Source organism: Scyliorhinus canicula, chromosome 1 (assembly GCF_902713615.1).
Source record: "Scyliorhinus canicula chromosome 1, sScyCan1.1, whole genome shotgun sequence".
In the NCBI taxonomy this organism is placed as follows: domain Eukaryota; kingdom Metazoa; phylum Chordata; class Chondrichthyes; order Carcharhiniformes; family Scyliorhinidae; genus Scyliorhinus; species Scyliorhinus canicula.
The window spans coordinates 115,494,667-115,512,913 of NC_052146.1; the positions used below are offsets into that span (position 1 = coordinate 115,494,667).

The 18,247-nt window shown below is 50.1% G+C and overlaps 1 protein-coding gene across 1 annotated transcript in view; it reads left to right on the top strand.

Moving 5' to 3' along the window:
• The window catches only part of LOC119966504, a 143,043-nt gene that overhangs the window by 93,314 nt on the left and 31,482 nt on the right, over positions 1–18,247 (top strand). The window contains exons 10-14 of the mRNA XM_038798307.1: positions 2,818–2,853; positions 4,612–4,748; positions 6,164–6,290; positions 8,951–9,102; positions 10,365–10,482. Coding sequence (XP_038654235.1) covers positions 2,818–2,853; positions 4,612–4,748; positions 6,164–6,290; positions 8,951–9,102; positions 10,365–10,482 — 570 coding nt within the window. The remainder of the gene's footprint in view (positions 1–2,817; positions 2,854–4,611; positions 4,749–6,163; positions 6,291–8,950; positions 9,103–10,364; positions 10,483–18,247) is intronic.

The window sequence follows — 18,247 nt, forward strand, 5'->3', positions numbered from 1 at the left end:
CTGCGTGGGTTTCACCCCCACAACCCAAAAGATGTGCAGGATAGGTGGATTGGCCACGCTAAATTGCCCCTTAATTGGAAAAAATAATTGGGTACTCTAAATTAAAAAAAAAAAAAGATTGGCAAAGAGGGAGGGAGGGTCAACCTTGAGGGTCGTGAGGCCGCAAACGGTGAGTGGGGGTAGGGGCCTGCCGAATTTGAGGGTGAGACTCTGGAGGTTACATTGAAAGTCCAGACCCAGCAATAGTGCAGCACAGAGGTTGGGGAGAACGTAGAGGCGGAAACCGCTGGACTCTACGCCTTGGACAGTGAGATTGACCACACAGAAACCTCGGATCAGGACAGAGTGGGGCCCGGAGGCCAGGGAGATCCGTTGCTTAGCGGGGTGGACCGCGAGGGAGCAGCGCCTTACCGTGTCCGGGTGGATGAAGCTTTCGGTGCTCCCGGAGTCCAGTAGGCAGGAGGTCGCGTGGCCGTTGATCAGCACTGTCGTCGAAGCAGTGGCCAGGTTGTGAGAACGGGACTGGTCCAGCATCATAGAGGCGAGCAGCGGGTGGTCGTCCAAGAAGTCAGATGGGGAGTGACGGCGATCCGGGTCCAGTGTTCCAGTCCCGAGGGGGATACAAAATGGCGGTGATGGTGATGTCCGGAGGACCTGTGGGGGAGAAGATGGCGGTGCCCATGCAGCGCACGTTGTAGGGGTGGGGCAAGATGGCAGCATCCATGGAGCGCACGTTGCGGGCGCGGGGCAAGATGGCGGCGCCGACGGGCCGCACGTGGACCTGAGGGGAGAAGGTGGTGGCGCCCATTGGTCGCACATGGTCCCGGGAGCAGAAGATGGCAGTGCCCATTGTGCGATCGGCGGGGGAAGGGAGCAAATCCGGGCGCGATAGTGGCGACTGCGCGGGCCTGGCACATTGCCGCAAAGTGGCCCTTCTTACCCCATGATCTGCAGGTGGCGAGGCGGGCTGGGCAGCGCTGGTGGGGGTGCTTCTGTTGGTCGCAGAAGTAGCAGCGGGGACCCCCAGAGTGCATGGCGTGGCAGGCAGCGCAGGCATATTGAGCAGGAGGGGCCCCAGTCGGGGGGGGGGGTCGTTTGCGGGGTCCAAGAGGAGTAGGAGGGGTGGGCCGCGCGGTGAGCGGGGTAGGACTGGACGTTGCGAGATGCGACCATCGTGGAGAGCGCTAAAGCTTTCGACTCCGCTAGGTCGAGCGTGGCCCCTTCCAGCAGTCGTTGTCGGATGGGGTCCGACGCAATCCCCGTCACGAATGCGTCACACATGAGGAGATTGGAATGTTCCATGGCCGTAAAGGCCTGGCAGTCACAGTCCCGTACGAGTTGCATAAGTGCCCGCCAGAAGTCTTCGATCGACTCACCAGGTAGTTGTACGCGAGTGGCGAGTACGTGCCTTGCGAAGAGAGTGTTCGTCTTCTGAATGTAGTTCTCTTTAAGGAGTGCCATGGCGTCTGCGTAATTCGGGGCATCCTGGATCAGCGGGAACACGCTGGAGTTTAACCTGGAGTATAGAACTTGGATCTTCTGAGCTTCCGTCGGCGCGGGGGTCGCAGCGTTGATATAGGCCTCAAAGCAAGCCAGCCAGTGATTAAAGTCCTTTCTGACGTCTGGCGAGTACGGATCCAGCTGCAGGCGATCTGGTTTGATCCTGATGTCTATAATGCAGAAAATCTGACTGTAATAAATTGATGCAACTCGGCTTTATTACAGTCAGATGCGTGGCCTCCTACTGCAGCTGGCAGAATGGCTGATCAGGAGAACTCATGCATATTTATACGGCTCCTTGTGGGTGGAGCTAGCCGGCAGGGGCTACCGGCGAACCTGTAGTATAGGTACTACCGTACATCCCCTAATACAGATGCACACAGTTAACACAGTGGATCACCACATGGTACATGTGCAATTAAAAGCAACAGAAAAATATAATTGCAGAGATGGCAAAAGAGGTGTCAATCCAGGCCAATTTCCCCAGCATATTAATATAGGAACAAACATGCATTAGGAGACCAACTCTGGTTTGCTCCCTCGATATCACCAACTGGGAGGAACAAACAATCCCAGGAAGTCAATCTCTCTGGAATATTTGAGCACCTTAGGGTCCTTGTCTCTGAAAAAGTGAAGACTGGGAGGAGACCAAATAGAATTCTTCAAAATTATGAAGCAGTTTAATAAAGGTGGGGAGGGGGCTGAGTGGGGGCTGTGGAGAAATTGAACCCATTTGCAGGTAAGACCTGAAAAAGCTGCCTTAAATATAATTGCCCTCTAACACAGTGGTGGGCAACCCATGGCCCATCCGGTTTCTGAGTACAGCCTGCAAGATATTTTGTTGACCGTTGCCCATATGCAGGGTTGACAGATTCTGCTGGTTTTTGTCCATGTACTTCTTTTCCTACTGGTATTACTAAAGCACGTAAAACAAGGGCACATGAAGTGAGGTGCATGCTGATTTTACACAACATTGTGAGAGCTGTGTGTCTAATCAAAACGTGGTGCAGGCAAAGTAAACATAAATATTTTCCTTTTATCTTTACCATTTGGAAACAATGACAGCTCTATTAGTATATGAATGATTAAGCAGTTCCTATAATTCTTTACAAAATATTTGGCATATATTGAATGTTTTCAATCTTATTCATGTGGTCATGGTTAGTGCACACGCCTGATTTCAATCTTGCCGCCCACAAAGAAGGAGGGTCACTCATGCGACCCACTCAGTAGCCTAGGTTGCTTATCAAGTCCAACAGGTCAAATGTTCCCGGTTGAACTGCCTAGGATTTAATGTCTTGTGTGGTTTATTTTCAGGGAGCTCCCAGGGTGGAGAAACCTTTCGAACCCAAGGTATGAAAACAGCGAATGGAGCTAATCGTGTTTGTCATTACAGATTTGTTATGTTTATGCAGCTTGGGGGAGGCGGCTCTTGGGGGAAAATGTTACACATAAAATCCCTGTAAAATTGTGAGTGCCATTGGAGGAAATGTTTTCCTTTTATTTTCTAGTCCCTCTCATTTCCTCCGTTCAGCCTTGTCTCTTCCTTTACTGCTCTCGCGCTCTCTATCTTCCCTCATTCTTCTCACAACTTCACCATATATTTGCCATCACTGGATGCCCTGATGGCGGTGGTAGTAGTGAATCATTGCCTTGAATGTCTGCAATGTAGCAGTTTGATATAACTCAGGGTCTTGCTAGGCCTCTTCAGAGGGCAATGACATGACAACCACATTCAGAAGGATTGAGATCAGACTGAATAAGGACAGCAGGTCTCCCTCCCAGAAAATACATTTGTGAAAGAACTTTGGTTTTTAAACTGCAGCCTGACAGCTTTGTATTCACTTTCACTGATATTATATTTTAATTTCTAGATTCTTTTTAAGATCCTCAAACTATTTTAAAATGTGTTTGTGGGTTGTGGGCGTCACTGGCTGGGCCATCATTTATTGCCCGACCCTGAGAACATTTAAGAGTCCACCACATTGCTGTGGATCTAGAGCAGGGGTGGGCAAACTTTTCCGTGCAAGGGCCACATTCAGAAATTCACAATTTTAAAGGGCCGCATAGTATATTAAGTAAAATAATTACTTCACCCGGTTATGATTCTGGGCGCCTCATATAGAACATAGAACAGTACAGCACAGAACAGGCCCTTCGGCCCTCGACGTTGTGCCGAGCAATGATCACCCTACTCAAGTCAACGTATCCACCCTATACCAGTAAGTAACCCAACAACCCCCCCCCCCCCCCCATTAACCTTAAAAAAAATTTAAATTTAAAAAGAAATTTAAAAGAAAATTTTTTTTTTAATGACTTGGTGGGCCGCATAAAGACCTTTGGCGGGCCGCATGCAGCCCGCGGGCCGTAGTTTGCCCACCCCTGATCTAGAGTCATATGTAGGCCAGACCTTTTAAGGATGATACATTTCCTTCCCTAAATGACATGAGTGAACAGATGGGTTTTTAACGACAATCAACAATGGTTCCATGCAGGGCAGCACGGTGGCACAGTGGTAGCACTGCAGCCTCACGGCGCCGAGGTCCCAGGTTCGATCCCGGCTCTGGGTCACTGTTCGTGTGGAGTTTGCACATTCTCCCCGTGACTGCGTGGGTTTCACCCCCACAACCCAAAGATGTGCAGGGTAGGTGGATTGAACATGCTAAATTGCCCCTTAATTGGAAAAAATGAATTGGGTACTCTAAATTTATAAAAAAAAAACAATGGTTCCATGGTCACCTTTAGACTTCTAATTCCAGATTTGTATTAAATTCTAATTTCACCATCTGCCATGGTGAGATTTGAACCTTGGTCCCAGAACATGACTCTCTGGGTCTCCGGATTACTAGTCCAGCGATAATACCACTACGCCACTGCCTCCCCTTCTTTTGGTTATTAGCCCACTTCTTTTGATTATTTCTACAATACCAGTACCACAATATTACCCCTTTGTGCTCCACGCTGGCCTGATGCAGGGAGTCTCCAGGAGCAGACAGCTGTAACATGTACTCTCTGCTACACTCTCCAGCCTCGCTGCTCTCCTCTAGAATGGATCCCTTACCCTTCACCTGGCATTCCTGGTTTAAAAAATATACATGCTTTTTCTTCCAGGTCAGCATTTTTGAGAAACCGTACTTTACAGGGAGAAGCAGAGAAGTGTTCAATGACTCCCCAGATTTCCTGTCCAGATATCCGAACAATGGTGCTGCTCTCTCAAACGCTGGCTCCATAAAGGTGCTTGGAGGAATGTGAGTACCTCGGCACAGTACAGAAAGGGTTAAAATGGCCTGGGTGGGAGTACAGCTTGCTAATCACTGATCGTTCGGCCGGGATTTTCCACTTCGGGAAAGCGAGGGGTTGAGACTGAGATTTCCAACATCTCCCTTCCCACTGCCTGATCCATTATCTCAGGTCAGCAGCTATTTGCAAAGCAGGGCTGGCAGTGAGTAACTCACTACCACAGGAGGAGTGGTTGAAGAAAATAGTTTGGCTACATTTAAACAGAAACTGTGAGGGAGTAGGAATAGATGGTTACAATGATAAATTTAGCTGATGAAAGGAGGGAGGAGGCTTGAGTAAAGCATAAACACTGGAATGGACTATTTGTGCTGAATGACCTGTTTCTGCACAGTGTATCCTGTATAATTGTTCATTACTGACAGGGTAATGGTTTCCAGAAAGGTGATGCATTCCTGATATTTGTGTTAGTGGTGGCTTGGTGGATCACACACTCACCCTGGGTCTGACGGTTGACCAACCCTAGGCTGATCTATCCAGTGCAGCATCGACTGAGTGCTTCACTCAAGGAGGTGACGTCGGCGGCGCTGAAGACCCGGGTTTGAATCCCAGCCCTGGGTCACTGTCCGTGTGGAGTTTGCACATTCTCCCCATTTATGCACCCCCACAACCCAAAGATGTGCAGGTTAGGTGGATTGGCCACGCTAAATTGCCCCTTAATTGGCAAAAAATAATTGGGTACTCTAAATTTATTTTTTTTTAAAAGATGACGTCTTTCAGATGAGATGTTAAACAAAGGCTCCGTCTGCCCCCCTGAGGCAGATGTAAAAGGTCCAGGGCGGCATGGTAGTGCAGTGGTTAGCAATGCTGCCTCACGGCGCTGAGGACCGGGATTCGATCCCAGCCCTGGAGTTTGCATGTTCTCCCTGTGTCTGCATGGGTCTCACTCCCACAACCCAAAAAAATGCTCAGGGTAGGTGGATTGTCCATGTTAAATTGCCTCATAATTGGAAAAAATAATTGGATATTCTAAATTTTTTTTAAAAGATGTAAAAGGTCGTGGGTGCTGTTTCGAAGAACTAAAAGTTCTCTTCGATATCCCGAGTCACTGATTACCCCTCGGCCAACATCACTAAAATAATCGATCTGATCGCACATTTTCATTCCCTATTGTGGGATCTCACTGTGCAATTGGCAATTATGTTTCCTATATTACAAGAGTGACTACACCTCCAGAATACTTCATTACTTGTGAAGTGCTTTGGGTCACCCTGAGGTCATGGAAGGTGCAGTGGAAGTGCAAATGCGAACTTTTTCTCCGATGCTGTCCTCAAAATGTTGTTTGGATGTTCGCTCACGAAGATGCTGCTCTTTAATTATTTTCCACTGACTAGCTGCTTTCTGTTTTCTTTAACATTTTTTGTAGTTGGGTTGGCTACTCGAAGGAAGGATACAGGGGTCATCAGTATCTCTTGGAAGAAGGCGAGTTTCTGGACTGGAGGTCTTGGGGTGGCTGCGATGAGGATTTAAAGTCACTCCGCCTCATCCGGGCAGTAAGTATTGGGATTTGAGAGAGACATTTCTTACAAAGGGACAGCTATGCTGAAAGATCTGGGCCGGGATTCTCCCTTACCCGGCGGGGCGGGGGGTCCCGGCGTATTGGAGTGGCGTCAACCACTCCGGCGTCTGGCCTCCCCAAAGGTGTGGAGATGCCAAGCCCTCACATTGAGGGGCTAGGCCCGCGCCGGAGTGGTTGCCGCTCCGCCGACCGGTGCAAACTGCCTTTGGCGCCACGCCAGCTGGGGCCAAAAGGCCTTCGCCGGCCGGCGGAAGTCCACGCATGCGCCGGTGCGTCAGCGGCTGCTGACGTCATACCTGCGCAGGGGGGGAGGTCTCTTCCGCAGAAGAAAAAGAGTGTCCCCACGGCACAGGCCCGCCCGCTGATCGGTGGACCCCGATCATGGGCCAGACCACGTGGGGGCGCCCCGCCCCCCCCCCTCAGGACCCCAGAGCCTACCCGCGCTGCCAATCGCGCTGGCACCAGAAGTGTTTTGATTCCCGCCGGCGGGATTGGCCTGTCAGCGGCGTGACTTCGGCCCACCGCGGGCCGGAGAATCGCCGCGTGGGGCCCGCCAACTGGTGCAGGGGGCCCGCCGACCGGCGCGGCGCGATTCCTGCACCCGCCGATTCCGGGGGGTCGGAGAATTCCGCCCAAGCTTCTCCCCCACCAGTTTAGCTGGAGAATTGCCCTGGCATGGAGAAGAGGTGCTCCATAATCAATATCCAGCCTGCTATCTTGGCCGTGTAGCACTACAGTGCCACATGGATTAATGCGCTGGAAAGGGTGTTGGACATGGATCCAATAGAAACATTCAGTGGGGGATTGGATATCCACTTGAAATTACATTATCTGCTGAACTATGAAACTTCAAGGGGAATAGGACTATCTGGATATCTCTTTCAAAGAGCCATCACATAAATGATGGTGTTGTATTATTCTATGATCGTGATTTAACTAAAGGGAACAATGTCCCATAGGGAGCGCGTTTGGCTGTGTTTCCCAGTGCTTGCAGCACCAAGAAACACATGGCTACACAACAGCACTGAAATTAATTAAGGGGTCTCAGCGGGGAACGGGTGGTCAAGGCTGCACATAGCCCTGTTTTCTACACCGAGGAGCTCCACTCGCCAGAACCCCTCATTGTAGCGGGAGATGGCATCCCGATCTCCCAAGAGATCTCCTTCGCAATGCCAACCTGGCAGTATCCCTGCCAGCTGACAATGCCACCTGGGCACCTTGGCAGTGCAAGGGTGCCAGGCTGACACCAGCAGAGCCAGGGTACCACTCCACCAAAAGGGCATGCACTAGGGGGGCCTCCAATCCCCTGGGAGCCCTCCCCCCCCCCCCATGAGTGCCATTCCATCTGTTTCCCATTTATGGAGACCAGCGCTGAATGGCAGTGAAGGGGATAGATCCCAATGGCTAGGGTACCTAAGAAATCTACACGCTAAAGTGAAACGAGCTGTCTCACTTTAATGTGCAGCCATGATGTGGAGATGCCGACTTTGGACTGGGGTGAGCACAGTAAGAAGTCTTACAACACCAGGTTAAAGTCCAACAGGTTTGTTTCAAATCACTTTCTTTCGGAGCACTGCTTTCACCTGAGGAAGGAGCAGTGCTCCGAAAGCTAGGGATTTTAAACAAACCTGTTGGACTTTAGCCTGGAGTTGTAAGACTTCTTACTTTAATATGCAGATTTGCTAAAATGTGTTCTCACCCACAATAGGCGGGATTTACATCTCAACATCCTGTGAGATCGCATTAAATTTTGCGAGACGTTACGAGCCAGGTAGATCCCGTGCGCAGAGGATCCCGGCTTTTATTGACCATGCTGTGCTGTGGTGCGCTGCTTTACAGACGCAGCATGGCCGTTGGACCATGTCGTATGATCCTATTAGGCAGGTCAGAATGGTGGCCTAGTGGTTAGCACAACCGCCTCACGGCGCTGAGGTCCCAGGTTCGATCCCGGCTCTGGGTCACTCTCCGTGTGGAGTTTGCACATTCTCCCCGTGTTTGCGTGGGTTTCGCCCCCACAACCCAAAAACGTGCAGAGTAGGTGGATTGGCCACGCTAAAATTGCCCCTTAATAGAAAAAAAAATAATTGGGTAATCTAAAATTTAAAAAAAAAAAATTGGGGGGGGAAAAAATGAATTGGATACTCTATTTTTTTTTAATGATTCTATTCGGCGGGATGTAATTTGATTCTGGGTTGGGGCTTTGGTGGAAATTATCTTCCTGCTCTTGATGCCTCTGCTGTTTAGAGAACAATTGGGGGCTGGGGTAGGGCGTGCAGGGGCACTTTCACAAGTGTTGTGGTGTGGAGGAAGGGGAGTAGTTTTGTGCATAATGTCGATTGATGGCCCACTGTGGTGACCACATTGTCAGAACAACCTACTGATAGACCAGGCTCGGATACCAGGATGATGAGTAGACCTGTGCTGCCAGCAATGTCACCTTCATCAAAGAACAATGCAGCACAGGAACAGGCCCTCTGGCCCTTCAAGTCTGCGCCAATCACGTGTCCTATCGAGCACGGCGAATGGGAATGGAAGGGGTGTGGAATAATTTCATAGAAAAAATGCTAATTGGCAGTAACTGAGCAGAAAGTGTGTTTGCAGGTGACCTGGTTTCATATCTTTTCTTTTTCAAAGGATTTTTCCAACCCTGCCATTGTTCTGAAAGAAACAAGTGAAACAAGTGACCATGAGGAGAAAGATCCTTTCGTGATAGATGATTCAGTGTCAGATCTGGAGCTAGTTGATGTTGTGGACGTAATACAATCCATTGATGTTTTGAGCGGAGTGTAAGTGACTGGAACCACATTGCAGAAGTCTGAACAAGTTAATTAAACAAAATGACAAGAGAGTTGGCTTGGGCTGCAAGTGTGCAATATACAACAGAGCTGATATTATAATGCACACTGTTATTGCTATTTCCTTTGTTTCACAAAGTTTGCTATTCCTTAACTCTGTTTCAATCTACTGCTCGCTTGTATTAGAGCAAAGGATACAATGTTGCAGCCAGGATGACCAGGATAGTCTCCAGTTTGATCTCTGACCAGTTGCTAAATGATCTGATTGCAAGTTTGGGCAGCATGGGAGCATAGTGGTCCAGGGTCCAGGGTCCCAGGTTCGATTCCCGTCTTGGGTCACTGTCTGTGCAGAGTCTGCATGTTCTCCCCGTGTCTGTGTGGGTTTCCTCCGGGCGCTCCGGTTTCCTCCCACAGTCCAAAGATGTGCAGGTTAGGTGGATTGGCCATGCTAAATTGCCCTTAGTGTCCAAAATTACCCTTAGTGTTGGGTGGGGTTGCTGGGTTATGGGGATAGGGTGTGGGCTTGGGTAGGGTGCTCTTTCCAAGGGCCGGTGCAGACTCGATGGGCCGAATGGCCTCCTTCTGCAGTGTAAATTCTATTTTTTTTTAAAGTTGGGCACCATAATCTGTCTCCAGTATGTGGGTAGGGGATAAAAGCAAATTACTGCAGATGCTGGAGTCTGAAAGAAAAGAGAAAACGTTGGAGAATCTCAGCAGGTCTGACAGCATCTGCGGGGAGAGAGCAGAGCTTAGCGTTTCGAGTCTGGAAGTTCCAGACTCTACCTTAGCTTTGTTCTCTCTCTACATATTCTGCTCTGTTCTCTCTCTACAGATTCTATCAGACTTGCTCAGATGGTCCAGCGTTTTCTCTTTTTGTATATGGATAGGGGATCTGTGGAGTTTTCCCTTGCTTGCGACAAAGTGACCTGCGCTGCCAATGGGTGTGGCAGCAGATGAATTCAGGTACACACTGCCAAGTGCTCCACAGTCAAACAACCCGTCACCACTGATTGTCCACACCTGCAAAAAGAAGGTACCTTGAGTGTGGTATGGGGTGGGCCAACAATCCAGGGAGAAAATCCTACAAAAAAAACAAATGGACTTACCGTAAAAGTGAATCGTTTCAAGAACTTTTATCCGGGCAACTGCGGAGGTTGTGGATCAACGCCCTGCGTCGGGGTCCACAACCTGTTTTCAATGCTCAGCATTGAGAAGCTTCCTTGCTGCCAAATATTCACAATTTCTTCTTTCAGGTGGGTAGTTTACGAGGGTGTCCATTATTCCGGATCACAGTACATTGTCGAGAAAGGAACTTATCGGAACCCTCAGGACTGGGGTGCCCAGATTAGTTCCCTGCACCCCATCTTACTGGTAAGCAGAATAATTACCTGAATACTGTATATCTTATAATCTTGATAATGCACTCCCTTGCCCTGTGATGATTAAACCATGTGTGCAGAGCTGCCACAGTGGCTCAATGGCAAATACACACTCCACTTTATACCTGATTACTTCACACATGGAGCCTCCGAAGCCCGATCACCAGTCTGGGGTGAGATTTGGCTGACCTCAGCAAGTAATGAGGAGCAGCATCATTGGCCTCAGCACTACTGGATTGAGGTTGCCAACCCTCCAGGATTACCTCGAGGTCTTCCAAGAATTGAAAATGAATGAACAAGGTACTGAAGACAAATCACGAGGCATTAAAAAAATTGATATTTTTTGTTGCATTTTCTCGGAAGTCTCCTGTTTATTTCTGCGGAAAGTATTGCTGATGGGAAATAGTCAAAGTCAAGAATTATCTAATCGGGTAAAAGAGTCTGTTCGCCTTCCAGTTGGCTGTGGGAAGGAGGGACACCGCATAGGTGGACATGCTGGGTGGACAATTGCCAACTGGAGTTGGCAACTCTACCCTGGTCTTGGAAAAGCGATACAAGAATTAATCAGTGTTTCTATTCCCGTTTGCTATAAATTGACCCCCTGGAGAAGTGTTGTATGGACGTCAGGTAAATAGAGGGTTCAAACGGATCTTGATGCCCCTTCAAGCACTGAATAGGCAGCTAACAGTGCAGTCCAGGCTAAGATGGCGTGAGCTGGTGAAGCTGGTCTGTTTGTTATCTGGAGAACCTCCACTCTGAAAGGGATCAATTCTTTGTTGGAGCAAAGGTGGAAGAGAGGAAAGATTGGGGAATAAAGTTTTGAGGAAAACATTGTGGGCGAGATTTAACGACCCCGTTGTTGGCAATGGTATTTCCCGGTGACTGCACCACTCGTCACCGGTAAACCCGTGCGCCGGTGTGGGACCGGAATATCCCACCGCCGTGAACGGCCGGTAGATCGTGCCCTGTATTTTTGAGAAGCCTATTCTTCTCAAAAATCCCTTCTGCACAGCAGACGTCTAACAGGATATTTATTTACCATTGGATCCTATTTTAGAAGCTGTGTGCATGGCCTTCTCAGCCTTGACTTGCTCAGTCAGATGATAAGAGACACTTAGGGCATCATTGAAGTGTTCAGGGGTAGCAGGTTGGCGCAGTGCTTAGCACTGCTGCCTCACTGTGCCGATGTCCCAGGTTCAATACCGGCTCTGGGTCACTGTCCGTGTGGAGTTTGTACGTTCTCCCCATGTTTGTGTGGGTTTCGCCCCGCAACCCAAAGGTGTGCAGGGTGGTTGAATTGGACACGCCTAATTATCCCTTCATTGGAAAAAATGAATTGGGTACTCTAGTGAGATTTTCTCCAAGGGGGCAGGCATGGTTAATTTTTAACAAAGCCAAGTACTGTAATCCAGCAGAACATCATCTTTCTAGTGTTTTAAAACTAGTCTTTCATTTTACGGTAGCACGGTAGCATAGTGGTTAGCACTACGGCTTCACAGCACCAAGGTCCCAGTTTCAACTCCCGCTTGGGTCACTGTCTGTGCGGAGTCTGCACGTTCTCCCCGTGTGCAGACGGAGATTACAAGGGGATGAGAGAAGAACTAGCTAAGGTAGACTGGGAGCTAAGACTTTATGGTGGAACAGTTGAGGAACAGTGGAGAACCTTCCAAGCGATTTTTCACAGTGCTCAGCAAAGGTTTATACCAACAAAAAGGAAGGACGGAAGAAAGAGGGAAAATCAACCGTGGATTTCTAAGGAAATAAGGGAGAGTATCAAATTGAAGGAAAAAGCATATAAAGTGGCAAAGATTGCTGGGAGATTAGAGGACTGGGAAATCTTTAGGGGGCAACAGAAAGCTACTAAAAAAGCTATAAAGAAGAGTAAGATAGAGTATGAGAGTAAACTTGCTCAGAATATAAAAACAGACAGTAAAAGTTTTTACAAATATATAAGACAAAAAAGAGTGGCTAAGGTAAATATTGGTCCTTTAGAGGATGAGAAGGGAGTTTTAATAATGGGAAATGAGGAAATGGCTGAGGAACTGAACAGGTTTTTTGGGTCGGTCTTCACAGTGGAAGACACAAATAACATGCCAGCGACTGATAGAAATGAGGCTATGACAGGTGAGGACCTTGAGAGGATTGTTATCACTAAGGAGGGAGTGATGGGCAAGCTAATGGGGCTAAAGGTAGACAAGTCTCCTGGCCCTGATGGAATGCATCCCAGAGTGCTAAAAGAGATGGCTAGGGAAATTGCAGATGCACTAGTGATAATTTACCGAAATTCACTAGACTCTGGGGTGGTCCCGGTGGATTGGAAATTAGCAAACGTGACGCCACTGTTTAAAAAAGGAGGTAGGCAGAAAGCAGGAAATTATAGGCCAGTGAGTTTAACTTCGGTAATAGGGAAGATGCTGGAATCTATCATCAAGGAAGAAATTGCGAGGCATCTGGATAGAAATTGTCCCATTGGGCAGACGCAGCATGGGTTCGTAAAAGGCAGGTCATGCCTAACTAATTTAGTGGAATTTTTTGAGGACATTACCAGTGCAGTAGATAACCTTTAGCCCCATTAGCTTGCCCATCACTCCCTCCTTAGTGATAACAATCCTCTCAAGGTCCTCACCTGTGGTATATCTGGATTTCCAGAAAGCGTTGGACAAGGTGCCACACAAAAGGTTGCTGCATAAGATAAAGATGCATGGCATTAAGGGTAAAGTAGTAGCATGGATAGAGGATTGGTTAATTAATAGAAAGCAAAGAGTTGGGATAAATGGGTGTTTCTCTGGTTGGCAATCAGTAGCTAGTGGTGTCCCTCAGGGATCCGTGTTGGGCCCACAATTGTTCACAATTTACATTGATGATTTGGAGTTGGGGACCAAGGGCAATGTGTCCAAGTTTGCAGATGACACTAAGATGAGTGGTAAAGCGAAAAGTGCAGAGGATACTGGAAGTCTGCAGAGGGATTTGGGTAGGTTAAGTGAATGGGCGAGGGTCTGGCAGATGGAATACAATGTTGACAAATGTGAGGTTATCCATTTTGGTAGGAATAACAGCAAACGGGATTATTATTTAAACGATAAAATATTAAAGCATGCCGCTGTTCAGAGAGACTTGGGTGTGCTAGTGCATGAGTCACAGAAGGTTGGTTTACAAGTGCAACAGGTGATTAAGAAGGCAAATGGAATTTTGTCCTTCATTGCTAGAGGGATGGAGTTTAAGACTAGGGAGGTTATGTTGCAATTGTATAAGGTGTTAGTGCGGCCACACCTGGAGTATTGTGTTCAGTTTTGGTCTCCTTACTTGAGAAAGGACGTACTGGCGCTGGAGGGTGTGCAGAGGAGATTCACTAGGTTAATCCCAGAGCTGAAGGGGTTGGATTATGAGGAGAGGTTGAGTAGACTGGGACTGTACTCGTTGGAATTTAGAAGGATGAGGGGGGATCTTATAGAAACATTTAAAATTATGAAGGGAATAGATAGGATAGATGCGGGCAGGTTGTTTCCACTGGCGGGTGACAGCAGAACTAGGGGGCATAGCCTCAAAATAAGGGGAAGTAGATTTAGGACTGAGTTTAGGAGGAACTTCTTCACCCAAAGGGTTGTGAATCTATGGAATTCCTTGCCCAGTGAAGCAGTTGAGGCTCCTTCATTACATGTTTTTAAGGTAAAGATAGATAGTTTTTTGAAGAATAAAGGGATTAAGGGTTATGGTGTTCGGGCCAGAAAGTGGAGCTGAGTCCACAAAAGATCAGCCATGATCTCATTGAATGGCGGAGGAGGCTCGAGGGGCCAGATGGCCTACTCCTGCTCCTAGTTCTTATGTTCTTATGTGTGTGCGTGGGTTTCCTCCGGGTGCTCCGGTTTCCTCCCACAGTCCAAAGATGTGCAGGTTAGGTGGATTGGCCATGATAAATTGCCCTTGGGTCAGATGGGGCTGCAGGGTTACGGGGATAGGTTGTAGGTTTGTGGTTAAGTATGGTGCTCTTTCCTAGAGCTGGTGCAGACATTTGTTTTTAAAAATAATTATTATTGGAATTTTTTGAAAAATATATATCAACAAAACAATAATAATAAACACCCCCCCCGGCATCCGTAACAACGCATATAACAAACCCCCCCCCCAACCCCAATAAACAACAAAATAAATTAACAATAAGTAAATTAACTTAAACACTATCCCCCCCTCCCCCCTTCCCCCCCGGGTTGCTGCTGCTGCTGACCTAGTACCTTATCGTTGAGCCAGAAAGTCGAGGAAAGGCTGCCACCTCCTAAAGAACCCTTGTACCGACCCCCTCAGGGCGAACTTGACCCTCTCCAGCTGAATGAATCCTGCCATGTCATTAATCCAGGTCTCCACGCTCGGAGGTCTTGCATCTTTCCACTGCAGCAAGATCCTCCGCCGGGCTACTCGGGACGCAAAGGCCAAGACATCGGCCTCTTTCGCCTCCTGCACTCCCGGCTCCACCCCAACCCCAAATATCGCGAGTCCCCAGCCTGGCTTGACCCTGTATCCCACCACCCTCGACACCGTCCTCGCCACCCCCTTCCAGAACTCCTCCAGTGCTGGGCATGCCCAGAAGATATGGGCATGGTTCGCTGGACTCCCCGAACACATGACGCATCTGTCTTCGCCCCCAAAGAACCTACCCATCCTAGGTCCGGACATGTGGGCCCGGTGCAGCACCTTAAACTGGAAGAGACTAAGCCTTGCACATGAAGAGGAGGAGTTCACCCTCTCCAGGGCGTCCGCCCATGTCCCCTCCTCAATCTGCTCCCCCAATTCCATCTCCCACTTAGCCTTCAGCTCCTCTACCGACGCCTCCCCCACCTCCTGCATTACCTGGTAGATGTCAGACACCTTCCCATCCCCGACCCACACCCCGGAAAGCACCCTATCCCTTACCCCCCGCGGGGGCAGCAAAGGGAACCCCTCCACCTGTCACCTAGCAAACGCCTTGACCTGAAGGTACCTGAACATATTCCCCGGGGGGGAGCTCAAACGTCTCCTCCAGTTCACCAAGGCTCCCGTCAATAAACAGGTCTCCCAACTTCCTAATGCCCGCCCTGTGCCACCCCACGAACCTGCCATCCATGTTCCCTGGGACAAACCGGTGGATCCCCCGCATCGGGGTCTCCACCAAGCCCCCCACTTCCCCCCTGTGTCGCCTCCACTGCCCCCAAATTTTGAGGGTAGGCGCCACCACCGGGCTCGTAGTGTACCTCGTTGGAGGGAGCGGCAACGGCGCCGTTACCAGTGCCTTCGGGCTCGTGCCTCCACAGGACGCCATCTCCATCCATTTCCATGCTGCCCCCTCCCCATCCATTACCCACTTACGTACCATCGAAATGTTAGCCGCCCAATAGTACCCAGAGAAGTTGGGCAGCGCTAGCCCCTCTCTATCCCTGCCCCGCTCCAAAAAGACCCTCCTTACCCTCGGAGTCCCGTGCGCCCAAACAAATCCCAGAATGCTGCTGTTCACCCTCCTAAAAAAGGCCCTCGGAACGAAAACGGGGAGGCACTGAAACAAAAACAAAAACCTCGGAAGCCCCGTCATTTTAACGGACTGTACTCTACCCGCCAACGGCAGCATATCCCACCTTTTAAATTCCTCCTCCATCTGCTCCACCAACCTAGTAAAATTGAGCTTGTGCAGAGTCCCCCAGCTCCTAGCCACCTGAACCCCCAGGTACCTAAAACTCCTCACTGCCCTCTTTAGCGGGAGCCTACCAATCCCCTCCTCCTGATCTCCCGGGTGTACGACAAACAGCTCACTCTTGCCCAGGTTCAATTTATATCCCGAGAAACTCCCGAACTCAGCAAGAATCTCCATCACCTCCGGCATTACCCCCACCGGGTCTGCTACATACAGCAGCAAGTCGTCCGCATACAGCGACACTCTGTGCTCCTTCCCACCTCGCACCAGACCCCTCCACCTCCCCGACTCCCTGAGAGCCATGGCAAGAGGCTCAATTGCCAGCGCAAAATGCAAGGGGGACAGGGGGCACCCCTGCCTCGTCCCACGGTGGAGCCTGAAGTACTCGGACCTCCTCCCATTTGTCGCTACATTCGCCATCGGGGCCTCGTACAGCAACCTCATCCATTTAACAAACCCCATCCCAAACCTGAACCTCTCCAACACCTCCCACAAGTACCCCCACTCAACCCTGTCAAAGGCCTTCTCCGCATCCAATGCCGCCACAATCTCCGCCTCTCCTTCTGCTGCCGGCATCATTATCACATTTAGCAGCCTTCGCACGTTAGTGTTCAGCTGCCTCCCCTTCACAAAACCCGTCTGATCTTCATGTACCACCCCCGGCACCCAGTCCTCTATTCTGGTGGCCAAGATCTTCGCCAGCAACTTGGCGTCTACATTCAGCAGTGAAATCGGCCTGTATGATCCGCACTGCAAGTGGTCCTTATCACGCTTCAGGATCAGGGAGATTAGTGCCCGAGACATCGTCGGGGGCAGAACACCCCCCTCCCATGCCTCGTTGAAGGTCCTAACCAAAAGGGGGCCCAGCAGGTCCGCATATTTCTTATAAAATTCAACCGGGAACCCATCCGGTCCCGGCGCCTTCCCCGACTGCATGTGGCCAATCCCACTGACCAGCTCCTCCAACTCGATCGACGCCCCCAGTCCCTCCACCTACTCCTCCTGCACCCTTGGAAATCAGAGCCTGTCCAAAAAACTCTCCATTCCCCCTCCCACCGCCAGCGGCTCCGACCGGTACAGTTCCCTATAGAAGTCCCTAAAGACCTCATTGACCTCTGCCCCCTGTCGCACCACATTCCCATCTCTATCCTTCACTCCACCAATCTCCCTAGCCACGTCCTGCTTACGCAGCTGATGCGCCAGCATCCTGCTCGCCTTCTCTCCATACTCATAGACCGCTCCCTGCGCCTTCCTCCACTGTGTCTCCGCCTTTCTGGTGGTTAATAAATGAAACTTGGCCTGCAAGTTACGCCGCTCCCCCAGCAATCCCTCCTCCGGTGCCTCCGCGTACCTCCTATCCACACTCAACAGCTCCTCCACCAGTCTCTCCCTCCCCCTCCTCTCCCCCCTCTTCCTATGAGCTCGGATGGAGATCAGCTCCCCCCTAATCACTGCCTTCAGAGCCTCCCACACCATCCCCACCTGGACCTCCCCAGTATCATTGACCTCGAGGTACCTCTCGATACATCCCCGAACCCTCCTACACACCTCATCATCAGCCAACAACCCCACGTCCAGATGCCAAAGCGGGCGCTGGTCGCGCACCTCCCCCATCTCCAGATCCACCCAATGCGGAGCATGGTCCGAAATCCCAAATAATCGAATACACGGCCTCCTCCACCCTTGGGGCCAGTCCCCTGCTCAAAACAAAGAAATCAATGCGGGAATAAACCCTGTGCACATGGGAGAAAAAAGACTACTCCCGAGCCCTCGGCCTCCCGAACCTCCAGGGATCCACTCCTCCCATCTGGTCCATAAACACCTTCAACACCTTGGCCGCTGGCGGCCTCCTGCCTGACCTTGAACTAGAACGATCCAGTAGGGGATCCAGCATCGTATCGAAGTCCCCCCCCCATGATCAAGCCCCCCACCTCCAGGCCAGGAATGCGGCCCAACATACGCCTCATGAAACCAGCATCATCCCAATTTGGGGCGTACACATTATCCAACACCACCCTCTCCCCCTGCAGCTTACCGCTCACCATCACATATCTGCCGCCACTATCAGCCACAACCTCCGACGCCTCAAACGCCACCCTCT